Source organism: Durio zibethinus, chromosome 24, assembly GCF_047325235.1.
Source record: "Durio zibethinus cultivar Kanyao isolate XHJ-2024 chromosome 24, ASM4732523v1, whole genome shotgun sequence".
Taxonomy (NCBI): Eukaryota; Viridiplantae; Streptophyta; class Magnoliopsida; order Malvales; family Malvaceae; genus Durio; species Durio zibethinus.
In genome coordinates, this window is record NC_143185.1 from 17689513 (window position 1) to 17711205 (window position 21693).

A 21693-nucleotide genomic window follows, 5' to 3' on the forward strand; every position below is an offset into this window, starting at 1 on the left:
CAGTCCAAGTTTCTCCAAATATCATAATTTGACCATTAACAACAAAAAATGCAACCATCAAAACCCTTACACCTACCCTCCTCATAAAAAAAAATGGCTATGAAAAAAACTATTAGGGGAGAATGTGAAAGAATCACTATCATAAATTTTTAATCAATACTTTTTAATTAAAACGAATAGATATTTTATTTATTAATAAGGATTTCAAAACTTTGGAGTTTGCTTATCAATGAGGTGGTAGTTTATTTATTTTTGATTTGAAGAAATAGAAATTTAAATTTTTTTAATGGAGAATCATGCACCAATCAATCGAACAAAATGTTCATCTTATAAAATCTTGACAAACACATCGAAACACAATTTACACACGAGGGCTCTTGCTTGGTCTCAACAAACCTTATCTAAACATCAAGTATCTGTACCCATGATCTCTCTCTTAGCCTCATGATGTGTGATTTAGACACCTAATTCCATAAATCCTATAACTTACCATATATCTAAAATCACGATCATCAGTTCAGTTTGAAAGACTTCAAACTCATTTATTACAGTGATCGAGAAAAGCTTAATAGTTACCATAGATATAACACACCTAACAGAAAGGCTTATTAGTTAATCTCATGGCACTAACATGTAAGCACGATAACCCCTTTGATTTTATTTTTTTTTAAGATATTGAACCAAATGTTCGGAAATTAGAGAATGTCTTAATGGATTGTATTAGTAGGGAAGCTGCGGAGCACAACTATGTCAGCAGTAATACCAGCCCCTAATCCAAACAAAACACCCCACTCTTGACCTTCGCCTGTAGTAGCCTTTCCTACCTCCAAGGACTTCCTTCTCACCTCATCCAGAATAAAGAACACGGTTCCTGAACTCATGTTCCCAAATTCGCTAAGCACATGTCGAGTAGCTAAAAGTTTTTCCTTTTTCAGTTGAAGTTTGAGTTCAATCTGGTCAAGAATTCCCTCCTGGATGAACTATCCAAAAGAATTGGTTCCAATCCTCAATACTCATTGGGCTTAATGCTTGAGCCAAGCAGCTTTCAATATTATTAGCCATCAATTTCGGAGCATCTTTTGACAAATGAATACTAAGGCCTGCTTCAAGTAAATGTCCTTCTATCGCACCATCTGAGTCAGGCACAATATTCTCTGTTGCAGAAACAATTTGGAAAAGTGGTCTTTCCTTTAAGAGATTAGGTTCAGCACCAATGATCATAGCCACTGCACCATCAGCCAAAGTTGCATTACCGATGAGCGAAGGTATGTCATCTCGTGCACGAAAAGCAACAGTCGAAATGTCAGAGTTGACAACAAGAACTCGCGCACCGGCATTGTTTTCAGCAAAGTCCTTGGCCATTCGGAGCATGGTTCCGCTAGCATAGCAGCCTTGGAAATACATCATTACTCTTTTGACTGATGAAGGTAGGCCAAGCAGCTTTGTAAGATGATAATCTGCTCCAGGCATGGCCACACCTGAAATTGCAGAGAATATGAGGTGTGTGATCTGAGATTTTGGTTGCCCTCACTCTTGGATCGCTTTTGATGCTGCTTCCAGGGCAAGTGTGGGTACTTCAGGGACAGTAATTTGTTGACGTATATCAAAAGATTTGCCATTGTAGGTGTTGATGATAGGTTCTGATTAATTATTTCCTCGGTAAGGACAAAGTGTCGTTTCCTTATCATTGATTTCTTACCTGTTAGAGTTATAACTCATAAATAACCTTAGAAATATTGCAAAATATACCAAAAATTGAAAAATCAAAGTGTAACGACTAATGAATTTTGTTGTCAAGGAGAAATCATTTATAATTAAACTCTTTACCTTTAAAAAAATTTTCTATCAGTTGTACTTACATATACATTTGAATTTTTCTTTCAATTGTACCATATGCTCGCTTTTAGTAACTATAATCGGAGAAGTCAGCCTGACAAATATAATTAGCCGGATTCGCTTTGCCAATGGAAAGAATTGTTGCAAGGGCTTGAGCTGATTTTTGCCTTTCAAAATGCTCAAGTAAAGCCATTGGTGTCATCCTGGTTTTGTATGAGAACCACTAAGTCGAAGCAGGAAGTATAAATGTGATGGATAAAGAAACAATGCTGGTTTATATAGCATGTCCAATTGTCTATAAGTTATTTAATTTTGGTGTTGACACCTATGTATCCTATTGTGATGAGAGAAAAAGGTTATACAGTACACTAGCTAATTATCCGTATAATGTACGGATTATTTTTATTTATTTAAATGTGTTTAGATATATAATTTAATATTATTCAATCACTTAAATATTTAATATATATGTAAACTATAAATAATATAATTAAAATATCATAACATAATAAAATTAAAATGTTTTATTAAAGAATTAAAGAATTAAAATATATAATAATATCTAAGGAAAAATAAAATATCCAAAAGATTTATATATAAATTGTATTATTGAGTACACCAACAAAATATTAAATTAAAAACTAAAAGTTTTATCACTTTAAATTAACTTTCTTCTATTTATGTCATTTCTATCTATGCAATCATTTTTATATACATGTAAGTTTATATAATTTTAAAATAAGTTTTATTTATGTGAAGAAGTAATGATTTTAAATATTTAAATAATATGCGTTATAACTTATTTGCATGAACATTTTTTATATGAGTTTTAGTAATATCTCGTTTTTCAACATCTGTGAGATTTGTCAAATTAATTTTAATACTTGTCTTAAACTTTACATTCGATGTATAATTGTATTACTATAAAAGCTGAAATGACATAGTTTTAAATTTTAATTAATAGCATTAAATTTTAAACAATTATTTTAAAATTTTGTTGTAAAAAAGTTTCAATGAAAATGTTTCAATTCCAGTTCATAGAATTTTATAATCAATTTTAAAGGTAAAATAATTTACTTTTTGCTTTTAATAGTTATATTTTCCTTCCAAAAAAAAAAAAAAACCTATAATACTATAAAAGAATTAAATTATAAAATTTAATTTTAAAAAAGGCATGATTTTGCTTTTATATTAAATAATTATGTCAGAATTAGTATTGCATTTTAGTAATTTACCACTATTTATAAATTTTTAAAAAATATAAAAAAATCACAATAAAATCAACAATTAAAAGTAAACCTATACAATCTTTTTAAATAAATAAATAAAATCTATAAATAATGTTTAAACAATTAAATCAATATTTTTTGCTTTCAATTGTTAAAATACTTCAAAAAAGTTATTATTGTACTATATTGATTTTCTTTCCCATTCCAACATCCATGAATTATCAAAAAATTTCTATAAGATTCATGCATACATTTTGAAACAAATAAAATATTTAAAAATTTCATAAAAATTTCAAAAACAAAAAAAAAATATTGATTTTAACCTTTTAACATGTGTATGCACATATCATAAAAATATAGCAAAAGAATTGTGCATCTCTTTAATAAGTTATCTTCTAATGTATATAATATTTGTTGGAAATAATGACTCAAATCTCATAAGAGATTTGTTTGAGATTTGTTAGAGATTTATTTGAGATTTGTCAGATATTACTTGACGAACAAAAAAACTTACAAAAAAAGAATTCTAAGAGAAAGAAGATTCTTAATAGATAAGTTTGACTTGCAAAAGAAAAATTCTAAAAGGAAATGAATTATTAATAGGTAAGTTTGACTTACAGGAGAAGAATTCTAAGAGGAAAATGATTCTTAATGGGCAAGTTTGTATGCTTATAAATAGGTGAAGTCTCTACAAAGTTAGGTATGAAAAAAAGATGTAAGAGAGTTGTAAGATTTTGTGGGATGACACCCCATAGGAGTATTAGGACTCTAGATCTTATGGGTGTGTATATTTATTTGTGAGTGAACTAGAAGAGATTGAGAGGGTCCACATAGATATGATATATGAGAGCATATGAGTATGTGTTTGGTTATGTTAAAAGGATGCACAAGGGTTTGAGTTTGTGTTTATTTGGGTTAAAAATACTCTATAGGACTAGAGGAGATTGAGAGTGTCTTATGAGTATTTATTGTTGAGTAAGGTTAATGATTTGATGTAAGTTTGTAATTCTCTACAACTAATGGATCTTGTTTCTCATCTGTGAATGTAGGTCAGTTGAATCAAATCATGTTAAATTATTATCTCTTATGTGTTTGATTTATTGTTTGATTTTACTTCCACTGATGTGATTGGATTTAAGGCTTTTAACCCAATAATATTTAATCCTTCAAATAATGTTCTAGTTATAATATAAAGTTCGACCCCTTTAATATAAAACTTAAACCCTTTTTTAATTTGGTATATTATTTTAGTCTACCATACATCATTTTGCAGGTTTTGTCTTTGGTTTTAACAAAATGGTGATTTTTTTTTTATATTTGAGATTATTATAATTAAAAATTTGATATTATAATTATTAAAGTTAAAAGTTTAATATTTTATCATAACTTTTGATACAAATAGTGTATTTAGTTTTTAGAAACAGAATTATAAAATTATCTTTTTTGGTAATTAAAAATTATAAAATATAAATTTATCACTTAATATTGTCATATATTTTTTCAATCAAAATTTGATAAATAATTAACTTTTTTTGAAAAATATATAATATAATCATGTTATTAGAACCAAGGATTTAGAATACCATTTGAGGAGAGTGATGCGACTAAAATGCTCCATCATATCGTTAGTAATTTTGTCAAACATCTTCCGGTGATACATTTAACTGAAAAAATAATCAAACCTCACTATATGGTGCTTGCATTTATATCCAAATGAAGTCTTAGTAAAGGAAATTAGATTTGGAGTATTTAATAAGTTTGGAAATAATTAAACTATATAGTAATGTAATTATAAAAAAAAATTAAATACATTAATAGTGAAATTTTTTAAATTCTATAAAAAGAATGAAACATATTTTAAAGATATATTTAAACAATAAAAAGTAAAATATGTATCGATATTTTAATATGGTTTATAAAATTAAAATTTTAAATTGGCAGTAAATTAAGTATTAACTCATGGGATTATTATTACTATTATATTAATTAACTAATTTTTTACTCATGCAAATGCACGAAATGTTTATATTTATAATAATATTTAATTTAATTCATTAAAAATCTACATAAAATTTTTGTAGATTCAAAATTTTATTTTTATCATTAAATATTTGTGTTTTCTCTCTTTTTTATTTTTAATTTAATTTATATATTTAATGTTAAAATCATTGATTTGATTTTTAATTTCATAAAATAAAAGTACATAATTTCAAAATAAAAAATATAATTTATTAATAAAAATTTGAAATAACTGTTTGACCTCCATACTAATTTAGAAAAGTATATTAGAAATATTTAAAACATTGAAAATTTTAATTAAATTCATTTTATAAATTTGATTGCTTAATCGGTAAAAAGGAAAATTTTGTCATATAAAAAAAAGGTTTACATAAAATCTAAATGTAGTAAGTGTTTATAAATCTCAAGAAATTATTAAAAAAAATTGATAATTAAGATAAAGTGTAATTGAAATTTAATAATGAAATCGATAAAAAAAATTTAAAATTGAAAATAAAAATGAGATTTAAGAAGTCGAACTGAGAAAAATTTGTCAGATTTTAAATCATTCCTCAATCCCTTAAGCATTTATCTTCCCTATACGTACATATACCCATTATCAAAAGATTCCATTCATTATAAAAAAAAAAAAAAAAGAATGATTAGAAAACTTCAATTTAAAGTTTTTATCATCATAATAAAATAGAGTTTAGAGTAACAGTAATAGAACTAATATATATTAACAAAAAATTACATGAAAATCAAAAAATGAAAACCTTTTTAAAAATAAATCACATACTCAAAAAAAATATTTTTTTAAAAGATCCATTATTTATTCTTATTGATCATATAAATCATTGTAAAAAAATAAAAATAAGAAATTTAAGAGAGGAAATAAAGTTTTGAAAATGAAATATGAATGAAAAATACTTTTAGATGAATAATTTGAAGAAATTTGGAATGAAAGTAAAGAATAAAATTTTAAATAGAATAGAATAGCAAAAATTTATTATGTTTTCAATTCTACATCAAATATTTTAAAATATAAATAATTAAACATGATTTTATTAATTTATTTAAATGGGTATTTTTATTTGCTTATTTAACTGGATATTTTTTTAAAAAATATTAAGATGGATATTTTCAAATCCTTAAATCAAAATTTTTAAATAATAATTCATGCATACTCTTATCAATTTAAATAAATTTAAATATTTTAAATAGATTTGAATAATATTAAACAGAGTAAATAATCATATATCCTCTTATTTATTTTTAAATTAATATTTTAATATTTATTATTATTTAATGATTTAGTTTAAAAGTTTTTTATATTTGATTATTTTGATAATATATATTATAATTATTTATTATTATCTTATTTGTCATTTTAAAAAATTATTCATCTAAACGTTCATATTAATAAATTTTATCAAATATATATATATTATAATATAATATTAAATATGATTACTAGTAATTTGATGATCATTTTATGAAATTGAGATTAAAATTAAAAAAAAAAAAGGCTCCTAGGTTTGTAACCAAAATTTGTAGTTTGTACGGCCAAAACCGGCTACCGTTTTCAAGTTGTCTGCTTTCTCTATCTCCTTTTATTTTCCCTCCCGTTTTTTTTTTCACTCTCCCAATACTTCGCTAAACCAAAAAAAGAAAAACCCTTTGAATCTTTGATCATTTCTCGGCAAAACCCAAAAAGAAAAAAAAGCTAAAACTCAACTTTACTTGTCGTTTCATGGAAACTCTCTCCCATGCGATCACCATTTCCGCTTCTCCAAAGCTCACTCTCCCTCAAAACGACAACGTCTCTCGTCGTCTCCTCCATTACCGTCATGGATTCAGTTCTTTGAATCTCCGTACGCTAAGATCGCAGAGGAGGAGCAGAGTTTTCTCGAAGGTTGAATGCAATCAACAATGCTCAAAGAACAACATCGATTTCAGTGATCCTGATTGGAAGTCCAAGTTCCAGCAAGATTTCGAAAAACGCTTTAATATTCCTCACATCACCGATCTTTTCCCCGATGCTTACTCTTATCCTTCCACATTTTGTCTTAGAATGAGGTAAAAAAGTAACTTTCCTCTTATTTTTATTTAAACAGTTTTCAGCTTATGTTTTCTCGGAATTTTTATTTGTTTTACTATAAGATTGCTAAAATTGTAAAATGTAGTATAACTCTTTCTTTCTTCATTTTGGAGTTTATGTTTTTAGATATTTGATCGCATTTTTTTTTTTGGTTAATATAGTAAATAATTAATTTTAGCCAAAAAATAATAATTAATTAGTTTCGATTTTTGTTCCAGAACGCCGGTAACTGAGGATTTTGCAGAAGGTTATCCATCGGATGAGGAGTGGCATGGTTACATAAATAATAACGATAGAGTACTTCTAAAGGTAGAAAATTTTCTTTTTTATATTTAAATTTAAATTTCACTTTTTTTGAATCAGTTTCCTTATTATATGCCAAGTTGCCGAATTGTGATATGGAAATCCGAAGTTGTGCATTTACTTTTCGTTAAGACCTTGGAGATCATTGTACTAAATTCACCCCCATTTTCAGTTTTAAAATCGAAGCCTGCTATTATAGAGTTGGTAATTGAAATGAGAATTCAAGATTACCTGAAAATTCTGGCTTAAATAATTTTAAGAAGGAAATCTGCTAGTCTTGCTCCCTTAGAAGACAATTCTGGTTCAATTGTCATTGTTAGATCTTTATATCTTAAATCAAGACACCAGTTAAATTTGTCAAGCTTTACCGAAATAATCCTGCAATTATTTTGGTTTATCATCCACATTTAGATTATATTGGTCAAAATTTCTGATCTTTTAAATATTTCACGTCATTCATTACTCCTCTCCTACATCTGCTGGTGCTGAATGCATTGATCCTAACTGTTCTTGGATTGAACAATGGTAAGTATAACTCTCAATGCATTTATATAGTTTTGTGAATTCACAAATAATGCATTATATTGCATTCACTACAATACTTTCATAACATGCTATGGTATATGGAATAATATGCTGTACTGTGTCTACATTTCTTGCCATTTGGTATATTTCCTTTTTCTGTTTTGTCTATTATATGCAACATTGAAGTTCTTTTGGTAGTTATGATTTTATTTGACATGACATATCATCTTAGGGTTCATCGTGCTGGGCCTCGAGAGAAAATATATTTCAAACCAGAAGAAGTGAAGGCTGCTATTGTTACTTGTGGTGGTCTTTACCCTGGTCTTAATGATGTCATTAGACAGGTCAGCATCATATTTAAACTTCAGTTTGCTTCTGGCATGCTTGAAATTGTAAACAACAACTAGGCTATGCTATTTCATTCAAACCAGCATTCAGTGCTTTCACTGTCGTAGTAATGTAAGCGTGAACTGGATTTTTGATCTTGTGTCTCCTGCTAAAATCTAAAGTTCATTTGAGGTGCCTGGTGACTGAGATTCAGCAGATGAAATAATCTCTTACTGTTGCTTTGGTAAATAATATCAGTCTAACTTCCATATACCATTTATCAAAGGTTTTCTTCAGTTAGAAAACTGAACAACAGTAATTGTATTTTTATTAGGACAGAGAAATCTTACCTACTTTATATGAGTTTGCACAAAATCCATGAATTTATTTTCACGTTCCATTGTTAGCATACCATATAAAAGAAAGGTATTAACAGTAAATTAATTAAGGCTATAGTTAAAATAAACTGATGAAGTAACAATGTTTTGATCTTAGCACCGTAAATATTGGTTTAAATTGAAGTTTCATGGTTAGCCTGAAATTTGAATGCTTTAATCTTTATTACTCAATACATGCCTAAATAACAAACTCGTGCAGATTGTCATCACACTGGAAATATATGGTGTAAAAAACATTGTGGGGATTCCTTTTGGTTATCGTGGATTCTCTGACAAAGACTTGGCTGAAATGCCGGTAAACCATGTTTGTTTCCCAGCAATGGTTTGTTGAAATATCTATTGCTTCACCCAAGATTTTCCGTTGTTAACAGCCTTTGATTTTCAGCTATCACGGAAAGTAGTCCAAAATATTCACCTTTCTTGTGGAAGCTTGTTAGGAGTTTCACGTGGAGGACCAACTGTCAGTGAAATTGTAGATAGTATGGAGGTGCTCAACTTCTTTTACTATTATCAGATTAACTCACTGTCTTCTTGAAGGGATTCCTGATATTGAACTAAAACAGTCAAGACTCAGGAGTCCAAGTATGTAGTATCTTTGATATGTTTCCAAAATTGATGTCAGGAAAGACGAATCAACATGCTTTTGTGCTAGGTGGAAACGGTACTCATGCTGGGGCTAATGCTATATACAATGAGGTTCATATCAGATTTGATGTCTTCTGCATCTATAGCACTGTCGATTAGTCTTAAACTTACTATTTCCTTTGTTATTACTATCTTAAATTCAAAATAGGGAATCATAGACACTAAGATAGGTTTTTTGCTCCATTTAGTACAAATTAGTGTTTATAAATTGTGTAGTCATTTGATTCAATTTCATGGCATTACAATGATTTTGGGTAACTGAAAGATTCAGTTTTATTTTCCATATTTGGTATTTCTAAGCTATGTTTGCCATTTCAAATTCAATTTGATTGAGATAGTCATATTTATGAATAATATATCAAATCGGTAGGGATATTGTAGGATCTTCTTCTGTGACTAAGAATCTCTGAGGGTTGTGAAAACTTTCTCTATTACAAATATTTTTTTTGTTTTCTGAAATCTATATAATTTTACAATTTCTTTTTCAGTGCCGCAAAAGAAAGTTGAAAGTGGCTGTAGTTGGTGTGCCGAAAACTATAGACAATGACATTCTGCTGATGGACAAAACCTTTGGTTTTGATACTGCTGTTGAAGAAGCACAACGAGCAATCAACTCTGCATACATTGAGGTATATCAGCTTTGATCATCAGTGTTGATATAAAAATCTGTTTGACTTTTGAATTTATGCATTGTGATTCTTTTCTACTTAAATTTTTGTGTAAAAACTCCTTCCTATTACTGATTCCTCAATGTTAAACTTATTAGTGCTTCTGTTTTCTCCTTTAATTAATTACTAGGCACATAGTGCTTTTCATGGAATTGGTGTTGTGAAATTGATGGGTCGTAGCAGTGGTTTCATAGCCATGCAATCATCTTTAGCTAGTGGACAAGTTGACATATGTTTGATTCCAGAGGTATCTATGCTGACTGTTAACAATTAATTCTGATCAGCTATGCCCATACAGTCTTTAAATTTATGTTTCTAATGCATCCAACTTATGCATTCTAGGTGCCTTTCCTTTTGCATGGGCCTCATGGTGTATTAAGGCATCTGAAATACCTTATTGAGACAAAGGGATCGGCTGTGGTCTGTGTGGCAGAAGGAGCTGGGCAGGTGACCTAAAAATATAGATATTTAGCTATTTGAAGCCTTTTTGGAAGTGATAATTTAATCACAAATTTATAGTTTTGACGGTGCACAGTAAGAGTGGTCAAATAACTTACCTCTTGGATGTCTAATCTAACTTAATAGCCTATCCATCAATCAAGAAGACTTTTTGTTTTTTTTTGACAATATGTCTCCATTGTACATATTTTGGCTTTTACATGATGCTGGTTTGATTTATTATTGCTTTTCATGTTTCAATTTTTAATCTCTTGTCTACTCTATTGCTTTCTTCCTTTAAATTCTATTGGAAAGTTTTGGATCCTTCTCAATTAACTTCTTCCGCTCTTATGAGAATTAAGATGTGGAATTTAGTTGCTTTACTGCAGAGAAGATTGTACATTCCTTTGAAATTTTTGCGAAGATGTTACTTTTAAAATAAATTCTTGGTGTTTTCTCAGTTGTATCATGTTTTGTCAGTGTAAATGTTGTGAGTCTCTGATGAAATTCATAGGTGCTTGGTCGAAGGGATAAAAGCACCAACATGTTGAATGTTGTTTCCCCTTCTAAAATAGATATTTTCAAAACAGGAGTTAAGGCACCAGAATATCTCTTTATATTTTTTTGATGAATTGTTTGACTGCCTTTTTTCCCTCTTTGAAGAGGAAGAGTCAATTCTTAAGAGATATTCAAATTTGACAATATCATATTCTGAGAACATATGTGAGTTAAGCATCTCTAAGGTGCTGCTTTTTGATGCAGAATCTCATTGAGAAAACTAGTGCTACTGATGCATCTGGAAACATTGTACTTGGAGACATTGGTGTGCACATCCAACAAGAGGTATTTGATTGTAGTTTACACCACTTCTTGCATTTGTTTAGTTTTAACTCTTGGCTGAAGAAACAAAGATCTACTAAGATATTCTTGGTGTGTAGCCGCCTAGTACAGTAATTTGAATTCTTCCACTAACTTCGTATCTTCAAAAAGAAAGAGTGATTGCATGTAACTGTCCCAGAGGGATTTCCTTTCTTTGTCAAGTTACAATTTTACTTTTTTTTTTATTTGTAACAAATTCTTGAAGGAATCACCAAATTGTGGGGTCTGATTCCCTTCTCTTGGGTTGAAAATTTCATTTCATTATGCTAGATTGCCTACACAATTGTCATAGATTGATTTTGGTTTGATTGTGAATCTATATGGATCAATGATATGCATGTGTCTAGAAATAAATCAAAGTAATTCACTAATAAAATGCATTACTAATTTTTATCAGTTTAATGTTTTTTGTGGATAAAGTTGTTGCATTTAGGCTTTGGTTGGCAGAAAGGATGAAAAGAGGTGAGAATAGAAAACTTGTTAATCTAATGGTTAAAATTCATAATTGCTTTTTTACTTTGCACCTTAACCATTAGATTAACAAATTTTTTATTTTAACCTCTTTTTATCCTTCCTACCAAACAAGCAAAGCCTTAATGATATTGGGTTACCTTAGTATAAGTGATTTTCACTGCATTTAGATGTAAGAATCTTCTCTAAGGTGGTCATCTTAACCCGTATACTAAAACTTAAAAAGACAATACTAACCTCTTAGCCCTTAGACTTTCTTTTATGTACCCTTCAAAAAATCAATACATCTAAAACCTAGGTGGTAGGTGCCTCTTGATTTTTTTTTCCTAACACTCAGTTTGATAAGATGGAAAGAGAAGGGAAAGAAAGGAAAATGTTTTAATCTACTGGTTGAGCTAAAAAATAGTACATTTATGAATCTCAATAATTAGATTAGAAATTTTTTTTCCTTTATTTCTGCCTTCTTTTCTTCCTACCAATCGGAGCCTAAGAGATGGCAAAAGAAATCGCTTTCTAGGTCCTTCCATTGGATGATTTTTTTATTTTTCTGCATACACTTGATGAACCTGATAGGGTGCTAAATTTGTTGACTTGCTATTTTCCTGCCAGACGAAGAAATATTTTAAGGAAATTGGCATCCCTGCTGATGTAAAGTATATTGATCCAACATACATGATCCGTGCATGCTGTGCAAATGCGTCAGATGGAATTCTATGCACTGTTCTAGGACAAAATGCTGTAAGTATCCATTATTTTTCTCCACAGACACCCTTCCACATTCTACGCACAAGCACATGCACAGTCTTTCAATATGGTTCATTTGAACTGCTTGTATTTGCAGGTTCATGGTGCATTTGCTGGATATAGCGGCATTACAGTTGGGATATGCAACACTCACTACGTTTACTTTCCTATTCCTGAAGTCATTTCTCATCCCCGTGAAGTAGGCCCCAACAGCCGCATGTGGCATCGATGCTTGACTTCTACAGGCCAGCCCGACTTCATCTAAGCTATAAGGGGTTAGTTCGATCAAAAGACAGAAGAAATTTATGTTTTGAAATTGTTCATTAAAGGACACCGAGCTTGCTTTTAGAAAATTTCCTTTTTAGGCTGCTCATTAATCTTAGGCTTTGAAATAAATAAAACCAAAGATAACATTTCCACCATAGTAAGAAACTTTTCAAATGTATAGTTTCCTATGGTGGGTTCTCACGAAGAACATCAATAATAAAAACATCAAGGAATCACCCTATGGTTTTGTCTTTAGGAATCATCATATTTGGCTGTTCATGAAAATTAGAATACAGTCAAATAGGGAATTGTTTCCTATGTAACAAACGCAGTTGTAATTTATTTTATGTCCGAACATTAAGATTTGGGCAAACACTTGTCTATTGATCATTTGAATTACTATTTTTGTTTAATTAAGTAATTAAATCTCCAAAAAAAAAAAGTGTTGCTATGAAATTAATTACTAAATGCTATAAGTTTTTGAATAAAAAGTAAAATTTTAATAATAACTGAAAGAGCGACATGCATGCATGTATCCATAATCCAATTTTCTTTATTTCATGAAAAGAAAAGGAATTAGACAGATAAAGGGCAGTAGCAAAAGAGAAGATGACAAACAAAGGGATGCTGATATTCTGAAACAGAAATCTGAACAATCCCTTTTGCCTATCTCCCAATTCATTTTTTTTTTTCCTTTTTCTTTTCTCTTCTGTGCCTCTGTCCATCTTCCCCCACCACCACCTCCACCATGCACACGCTAATACTTAGTAAAAGTTGTGTTTTTTTTGGCGTTCTTAGACCAATACTTTGTTGCACATACCGTAGCTTTGGGTCCCCACAAGGCCAAATGAAGATGAGAAAGGGAAAAGAAAAGGAAAGAAACGTAAAGAAAAGAAAGGAAACAGAAAACTATATATAGAAGAAAGTAACTGTGTGTGAAAAGGAAATTTTGCTGCAAAATCTGGTGTTCAGAGGCTCTCAGAAACAGTAATGAGCTGGCCATTGCAGTTTTTTCAACAGTCTCAAGACACTTGTCTGTTTTTACTTCTGTTGGTATTATTCCCCTTCCCTTTCAAATGTCCATAGAAGAAAGCGATGCCTGTTGTTTCCCATATTCGGATCCCCTTACTGGCATTGTCCGTTACAAATGGGATTTTTTATTGGTTTAATTTTAATATATACAAATTTATTTATTTATTTATTTATACAGACACACCTGATTGAGTTTGAGCAGGCTTAGCTGTTGTTAATGAGTCAAAGTTACATTATTTTAACTCTTTTCTACTCTCTGTTGCTTTTAAGGGTGACTGCTTTTTCAGTTTCAGTTTAAGGTAAAAGGCTGCACTCATTTGGATGGAAAATTCATTTTTTTCCCAAGAAAAGTAATCAGAATCTGAGTGGATACTTTTTGGGGTTCTTGATTATGTCTTTCTTTTTTTTTTTTTTTTCCTACCAACCCGTTTTAATCCTGCCATCAGGCACATGGAGAAGATTGGTTTTGTCTCTTTCTGTTTTGGTTATATAAATATAAATAGATTTATTTATTTATTTATATAAGAAATGGATCAATTTACACACAAAAAAATATATCTTTTATAATCATTGATTTTAATAAATAAAAAAGACAAAATTAGATATTTTTTTCATTTTCATTTGTCGTTTTTATTTATTGAATCTATTCGAATCAATAATTAAAATTATATAAAATTTTTTAATTTTACATTTATATGTATTAATTATTTTTCATTTATATATATATATATATAATCAAGCTTCTCTCATATCTCATTTCATATGATTTGTGCAATAGTTAAAAAGGGTCACCTTTTATAAAGAGAGGCATTTTTTATCCACTATTGCTTTTATTTTTTGTTCTCAGTTCATTGATATTTGCTTTAGAGAAATTAATGCCCCGTGGCAGTGCTTCTATCCTTTTTCTCAGTTCTAATGATAGAAAATTAGAAAAACTTAAGGGGATGACAAATAGTTTTTTTTTTTTTTAATTTCTTTTTCAATCTCACTTAAATTAATTAAAAATCTAAGGAGAGACTGTTAAAATAAGTAAATGATAATGAGTAATATGTAGTTTTCAAAAAAAAAATTAATGACGCTTTATATTTTTAATATAAATATGGTCATAAATTCCTTCTTCAATTTAAGATAACCTTAGTTTAATAAAAAAAAATTTGATTAAAAGGTAAAATGTGGCATACATTCAAATATAATTATTCTTTATAAAAATAAAATCATGCATTTTTTATACTATCACACATTATGAATATTACTATTTATTTTTTGTCTCTAAACAAATCTTTTGCCTTTTGCTTTCAGAATCAGAAAATAAATAATAAATGTTAAAACAAATGACATCAAATTTATCTAGTAAATTCATGATTGATTATATTATAAGTAAGAAATAGTATGTCATTATAGTAATTTTCTATTGCAATAATGAGATAATAGATTCAATTTTTTATATAAATTTTAAATTTTAGAATTTAAAGTTAAACTTTTTTACATATTGAGAATTGATATGTGGATATGCATGTAATAAATAATAATTTAATGAATACTTTTTTTTTTTAGTGAGAAATACGTTCAATAATTTTCAATTGAAAAATTAAAAATCATAAGAATGGAACACGTGGAAATAGTTGATATGGAAATCATGAAAAAAACCCAAGATGTTTTGTGCCCGTAATTTATAAGTATGCATCGCAGACTCTCTCTCTCTGTTATGTACTGTGGATTCCCGAAGTTCCCAATGCTCATAGCTTTTCTGTTCTTCCAGAATTCAGACAAACTGATAACTCAACCCACCAAATCAAACCCCAGATGTTGACCGGTCTTACTCGTTTTAAAACACTCTAAAACAAATGTTCTGTGGGCCTGTCTCTCTCTGGGCCCAGCAGTTCAGGGACCCACTTAAGGTCCTTTTGTGATCCTAACAACCACTACAACGGCACCGTATCATGTTTCATGTCAGCACACTTCAATCAACTTTCTTGGACTAGAATGATAATAACTTAGTTCCACTCTAATTGCTGCCAGAAAGAATATTTGAAAATTTGGTTATAATTGGAAGCTACAACAAAAAGTAATGATGGAAAAAACCTGTAGTATTTCTTTCTAAAAACAACACCACCATCCACTTCTGGTTGTGATATCTATGGCTGTAGTTGAGGGGGTTCTTGATTATATATATAAACAGCTGGTGACAAATTTTTTTTTTTTTTTGTGTTTTTGATTTCTCATGCTTTAAGCGTGGAAGAACTTGAATCATTTTTCACGTTAAAATTTATTCATATTGAAACTTCTCTCTTTGTGCTCCAGAACCACACGAAAGTTCCCATTCAACCAAATTGATTGGACTAAAAAGGGTGCGAGGAGGAAGGAAAATTCAGATCTCATGACTTGAAATAGAGTTGCGATGGTTTGTCTTGTTTCCTCCTTTTAATGTCTGGACTAGAATGAGAAGAATTTGCACATGACCCAACTGTTATTTCATCACTTTTATAGCTCAAGCATGCAGCATCCAACACCCCAATGGGGCTTTGGGGCAGAGAGGAAGCTGAGGGAGTTGCCACATTAGCGTTAGCAGTAGCAGTAGCAGACCCATTAATCAATGACAAATCTTTCATCAGTTCAACACACTTCAACACTCTACCCTGCAAAAATCCCACAAGCAACACAGACAAAGAATCCTCATTTCACTGACTCATCAAAATGGTAAAAAAAGATCAAAGCCAACATCTTCTAAGACCTAACAGCCAAAGAAATTTGTCCTCTCTTGAGTTTTACTTCTGTGGGCACCACCAATTTTTTTTTTTTTACCTTTTCTGCAAAGACGAAAGATGAAATAGCTTTATCAATCGGTAATGTTTGCATTTCTCTTGAAACAAAAATTGCCACTGCTGCAGCAATTTCAGAAGGTCTGAACTCCAAGAAGTCAATACCTGCATTCATTCCCACCAAACACTGCATCAATTCCATCCCCATTAATCCTCAAACACGAATATGTAACAAAAAGAAACAAATTGAGATAGAAACCTCTGATTGTGCTCAGTATTAGTTGTAATGATCTAGAGATCGAAGTTGATGATGGATATTGATCATTACAGATTTTCATCAGGAAGTAGTCAATGAAAGAGCAAGGAGTAAGAACATGCATTTTCCACTTCAATGTGCTTAAAACCAAAAGCTCCATTCTTTGTATTGTTTTAGCTTCAAAGACAAACTTTGGTTCTCCCACCTGCCCAGAACAAATCCACATAATCAGGAAACTTAGATTGGGAAAGACCAAGTGATTAGCCTCCATTGCCAAACACATTAAATCAATCTACATGTTCTAGTCACCTGCAAATCTACAGATAGAGGCACCTTTGCCTCCCCCATTTTGGCTGCAATCGATAAACAAGCTACAGCCAGCAGTTGCACAGTCCATGTTCTACTTCTCTGTGTCATGTTTCCCCAGAAGATAGAGAAATAAAATCAAGGATAAAAAAAAAAAATCAGTGGCTATGGTTATGATGTAAGAACAAATAGAACCAAACTTGAGGCTAATTTTGCGAACTTACTGGTAATTCATAAACTGATAGGAAACGATCCAAGTAGTTAATGGATAGGCAAAGACTCAAAGGTCCAAAACGGAAATAAGCACAAGCCTGGTGATCAAAAATGAAAACTTAAGTTGATAATTTAACCTTCTCATAAACTAACCATGAAATCATCATTCATAGCACATTATCACTGAAATGAAAAGGGAAAAAACAGAGAGTCCAATTTAGTATTACAAAAAATACAGAATGAAAAGGGAAAAAACACAGAAAAACAGCCAATTCCAATTTCAGGTTGCCAAAAATGAAAAGAAAGAAAGAACTTACTTAAGAAATAAACTTTAAAACATGCATCTATCAATAGCTCAGAAATTGATTGATCCAAAAAAAGTATGGAAATCCCATTACAGAAATGAAATCAAATTAAATAAGAAAACAAAGAAAAAAAATGCACAATGTGACGAGTTTTGCTGAGAAAAGGCTATAATGGTATTGAAAACAAAAACCTGTTACAGAAACCAGTTAAACAACAAAATCAGGCTGAGAAAAAATAAATCAATGATCAAATGGATCAAACAAGCAAAAAGCCAAGAGTTTAATTTCAATAAAACTGACTACAAAAAATAAACAGACCTTCCAAATCCATTCAAGAGACTCTCTCCTAACACTCAAGTCCAAATCCCCACTTCTCAGCCTCTTAAGATAATCATCTCCAGGCAAATGCTCAATCTCTTTTTCAACCATTTGTTTCATTCTATCATCACTTTGTATTGCAAAACCAGAACTACCCATCAAAGAAGTTGATCTGTTGTTTATAAAAAATGGGCTCGGTTGATTAAAGATTTGGTTTTTAAGGTGGTGGTGGTGACAAGCAGGGGAAAACCCAAACTCAGTCATGGCATTAAAATCAAGATCACCATCAAAGCAAGAGCTTGTGTCCTCTGAACATAGAAGATTTGAAGCTGAGCAGTCAAGATTTTCTGCCATTTTCAAGAGAGGGCCTAAAAAGAGAGGTATGATAAAAACCCAAAAAATCTACTAAATTCATCAAGGTGAAAGCTTCTTGTACAAAAGGGTTTATCAATGGCTTGTGGGGAAGAGCATTTTTTTCATTATAAAATAAAGCCAAAAAGAGAGAGTGAGAGAGGGTGGTGCTGAGGAGAGACCGTTGTAATAAAGAAGTCATACGAAGGGGAAGACGAGTGTAGTTTATGCTATGTGCCGATCACGAACGTAAATAAATAGAATTTTTGAAGAATTATTTATGAATATGTTTGATTTTTATTTATTTATTAAATTTAATAAATAATTTTAAATAATATTTTTATAGTAATTTATTAAATAAATTAAATATGAATTAAGATATATTTAATATGTTTATATTTATGAATAATTTTATTTAAAATTTATTTGTTTATTATTTGTTCGTTGTTCATTTGATATTCATTTATAATAATATTATAAAATTATATTTTTATTTTAATCATATTTTAATATTTATTTATACTCATTTGAATTCGTTTAAGATTTATTTGTTTAAATTTATTTGATTATAATTTATTTATTATTCATAAATATTTTTATTTATATATGTTAATGAATATGTTTGGATAATATTCACGAATGAATTTGTTTAATTTAATTGAACTGAATATAAACCAAATATGAATAAAATATAAATATCTTATTATTTAAACGAATCGAATTTAAATGAATAAAATAATTTTTTTATTGAATATGAACTGAATTAAAACATCTTTAAAAATAAATAAATAAATCACAAACATACATTCATTTGTTCATATTTAATTTCTTTACAGCCTTAATTAGGATTGGTTAAATATCAGCAAAGGAGAAGAAAGTAAAAATAAAAGGAAGGAAAGATAGTTTTTTATAAGAAAAAAATTATATATATATATATATATAAATCAAGCTATATAAAAAAAGTTTTACATCTTTTTATATATTTTTTTAATTATTGATTTTAATAAATTTAAAATATGAGAGAGATAAGTAAATAAATTTATTTTTATTTTTTAATTTGTTAAAATTAACAATTAAAAAAATATAAAATATTTTTGTTTTATACTTATTTATATCAATTCCAAAAGGATCCAATGGCAATAACATTTCGAACACACATCTCTACTCTTCTCTGAGATACTTCAACAAGATACCAATTTTCAATTCTCATAGAATAAATCAGATTATCTAGTTTTTTTTAGAGTTAGTTCAAAACTAAATAATATTTTTTTTTTAAAAGAAGAATTCAGTAGCTTAGTTATAGCCTCTTTGACAATAGACAATGCTTTTTGGCTCTAAAAACATGGCTTAAGTTTCAAAGTTTTTCTTGTGGGTTGTTATTTAATAATAGAAAATATTTTTTTCAAAAAGTATAGTTTATATGAAAATTTTTTTAATTTATACTTTTAATAGGTATTACGTTTTTCATCTTAAAAATATAATTTTTATAAATTATAGCATTTTAAAAAATAATTTTTTTTCAAAATTTTATATTTTCAAATCTACTTCACTTTTTTACTTAAAAACATAATTTCTATAAAAACTATAAAATTTTTAAAAATAATAAATTTTATTTACTTTATAATTTTGAGAGACTAGAAAGGATAATATATAGTGTGAAAATAAAAATTTTTTTAGTTAAGTGTGAAAATACAATTAAGGGAAGAAAAATGAAGTAAAATTTTCACTTTTTCTCTAGAATTAAAAAAAAAAAGAAAAAAACTCAAAGAGTGGAAAATTTTTTATTTTCCTACTTTTTCTTTTTTTATACTAGTCAGAATCTTAAAAAACTTTAAAAATTATATTTCATAAATCAAATTAAAAAAATCAAATTATGAAAATTAAGATTCCAACTAAAAATCTTATTTTCTCTCGAATCAAACAGTTTCTTAAAAGTTTACTTTTTAACAAGGTAATATTTTATTTTTAAATATTTATTTTTTAAATTACAAGTACATGAAAGATTAATAAAAGTTAAAAAATTAGACTATAACTAGATTCGAAAATTAATAAGAGCTATATTTAGAATAAAAAAGATATAATAGATGTTTCAAATTTAAAAAATTTTATTCTGTTCCTTTCCTTACTTTATCTATTAATTTGAGATAATTAAAAAAAGAAAGAAAAAAAAAAGGGGGGCTAAGCATCCCTTCATTTCCTTTATTTTAATTTACATAAAATTCAAACAAAAATAAAGGTAAGAAAAGGTTTCCTCATTTTTTCCCTTTCTTTTCCCTTACTTTCACTTATCATAATACAAACATAAGCTTAGTGTAAAAGGAGAAAAGATGGAGAAAGGAGAGATAAAAATTTACATGAAGTTCTTTAAGTAATATTCATGAAGTTTCTTCTTAAAAATGATTTAATGAAAATTTTAATAAAAAATAAAAATTAATTGTTAAATTAGATTTAAATACAGAAAATAAATTACAAATATTTAGATTTGAATCTCATAATTGTTAGATGTTATTTTTTTAAAATGATAATATGAATCAATTAAATTAAATTATATTTATATTTATAGATTTTTTGTGGTTTTCATTACAAATTTCAAACTACAATTCTAGAATAGATAATGCCAAAACTTTAATGTAAAACAACATGTAATTTATTAATAAGATTACATGATAAGAGTGATTTGTTTTAGGAAATTATGCATACAAATAAATCACAATTATATTCTTTTATGTAGTTCATCATGTGTCTAATTACATTTGAAGTAAAGTCCAAACTTCATTGAAAAACAAACTAAGACAAGTTATACTACCATTGACTTATAAAATTCTTATTATTTGTCAAAAACAAAAAAGATAGATTGCAAATTCAAACAAGAGAACAAGTGAACAACCCATATCTTGGAATAATAATAAGCCGAATGACTTCAAATATTTCCAATGTTTTTCTGCTTTTTTGGCCCCATGAACCGGACTATTAAAATTTTATTTAGATAATCGATGAGAAAGAAGGTTCAATCTCAAAAACAATATAATGACGTGGTAAAAATTTTTTAGGCTTAATAATTCAAACATGACATAATGACACAACATGAAAATAACACAAATAAGAAATACGAAAATAACATAATTTAAAATTTTAATAAAAATCTTAAATAACCTTAATGTTATCTTAAGGTTTTAATTTGCTCAAAAAAGTCTACCACAGTTATCTTAATGTAACCTAAAGTCTTCGAAAAGATCACCATGCCATACAATGTTAGAGCAAACACAGCCATACCTTGGTCATTATTTAAATGTTCCAAATGAAGTTTCGAAGAAAGTCCCAATA

The 21693-nt window shown here is 28.6% G+C and overlaps 1 protein-coding gene and 2 pseudogenes across 2 annotated transcripts; 1 reads left to right on the plus strand and 2 right to left on the minus strand.

The window, feature by feature from the left end:
* Positions 1-447: 447 nt before the first annotated feature.
* On the minus strand, positions 448-1908 carry LOC111316995 (chalcone synthase-like; annotated as a pseudogene).
* Positions 1909-6732: 4824 nt separating this feature from the next.
* LOC111316139 (ATP-dependent 6-phosphofructokinase 5, chloroplastic-like) lies at positions 6733-13212 on the plus strand (annotated as a pseudogene). The gene is made up of 13 exons (XR_016333360.1): positions 6733-7142; positions 7383-7473; positions 7919-7992; positions 8225-8336; positions 8917-9012; positions 9103-9204; positions 9340-9413; positions 9851-9991; positions 10161-10277; positions 10373-10477; positions 11231-11311; positions 12428-12556; positions 12660-13212. The product of XR_016333360.1 is annotated as an ATP-dependent 6-phosphofructokinase 5, chloroplastic-like (transcript).
* Positions 13213-16074: 2862 nt separating this feature from the next.
* On the minus strand, positions 16075-18620 carry LOC111316140 (cyclin-D4-1-like). The gene is made up of 6 exons (XM_022918150.2): positions 18019-18620; positions 17407-17493; positions 17186-17284; positions 16880-17081; positions 16664-16785; positions 16075-16497 (listed from the first exon to the last, which is right to left on the minus strand). The coding sequence occupies exons 1-6, from the start codon at positions 18370-18372 to the stop codon at positions 16237-16239; spliced, it is 1125 nt and encodes a 374-aa protein (XP_022773885.1). The 5' UTR covers positions 18373-18620; the 3' UTR covers positions 16075-16236.
* Positions 18621-21693: the final 3073 nt, after the last annotated feature.

Excerpts from the sequence above, each read along its gene's own strand:
- LOC111316140 (XM_022918150.2), bottom strand. The coding sequence starts at position 18,372 with ATGGCAGAAAATCTTGACTGCTCAGCTTCAAATCTTCTATGTTCAGAG. Across the intron at positions 17,082-17,185 it reads CTCTATCTGTAGATTTGCAG|GTGGGAGAACCAAAGTTTGT; the intron begins GTGACTAGAACA and ends TGTTCTGGGCAG. Across the intron at positions 16,786-16,879 it reads AATACTGAGCACAATCAGAG|GTATTGACTTCTTGGAGTTC; the intron begins GTTTCTATCTCA and ends GAATGAATGCAG.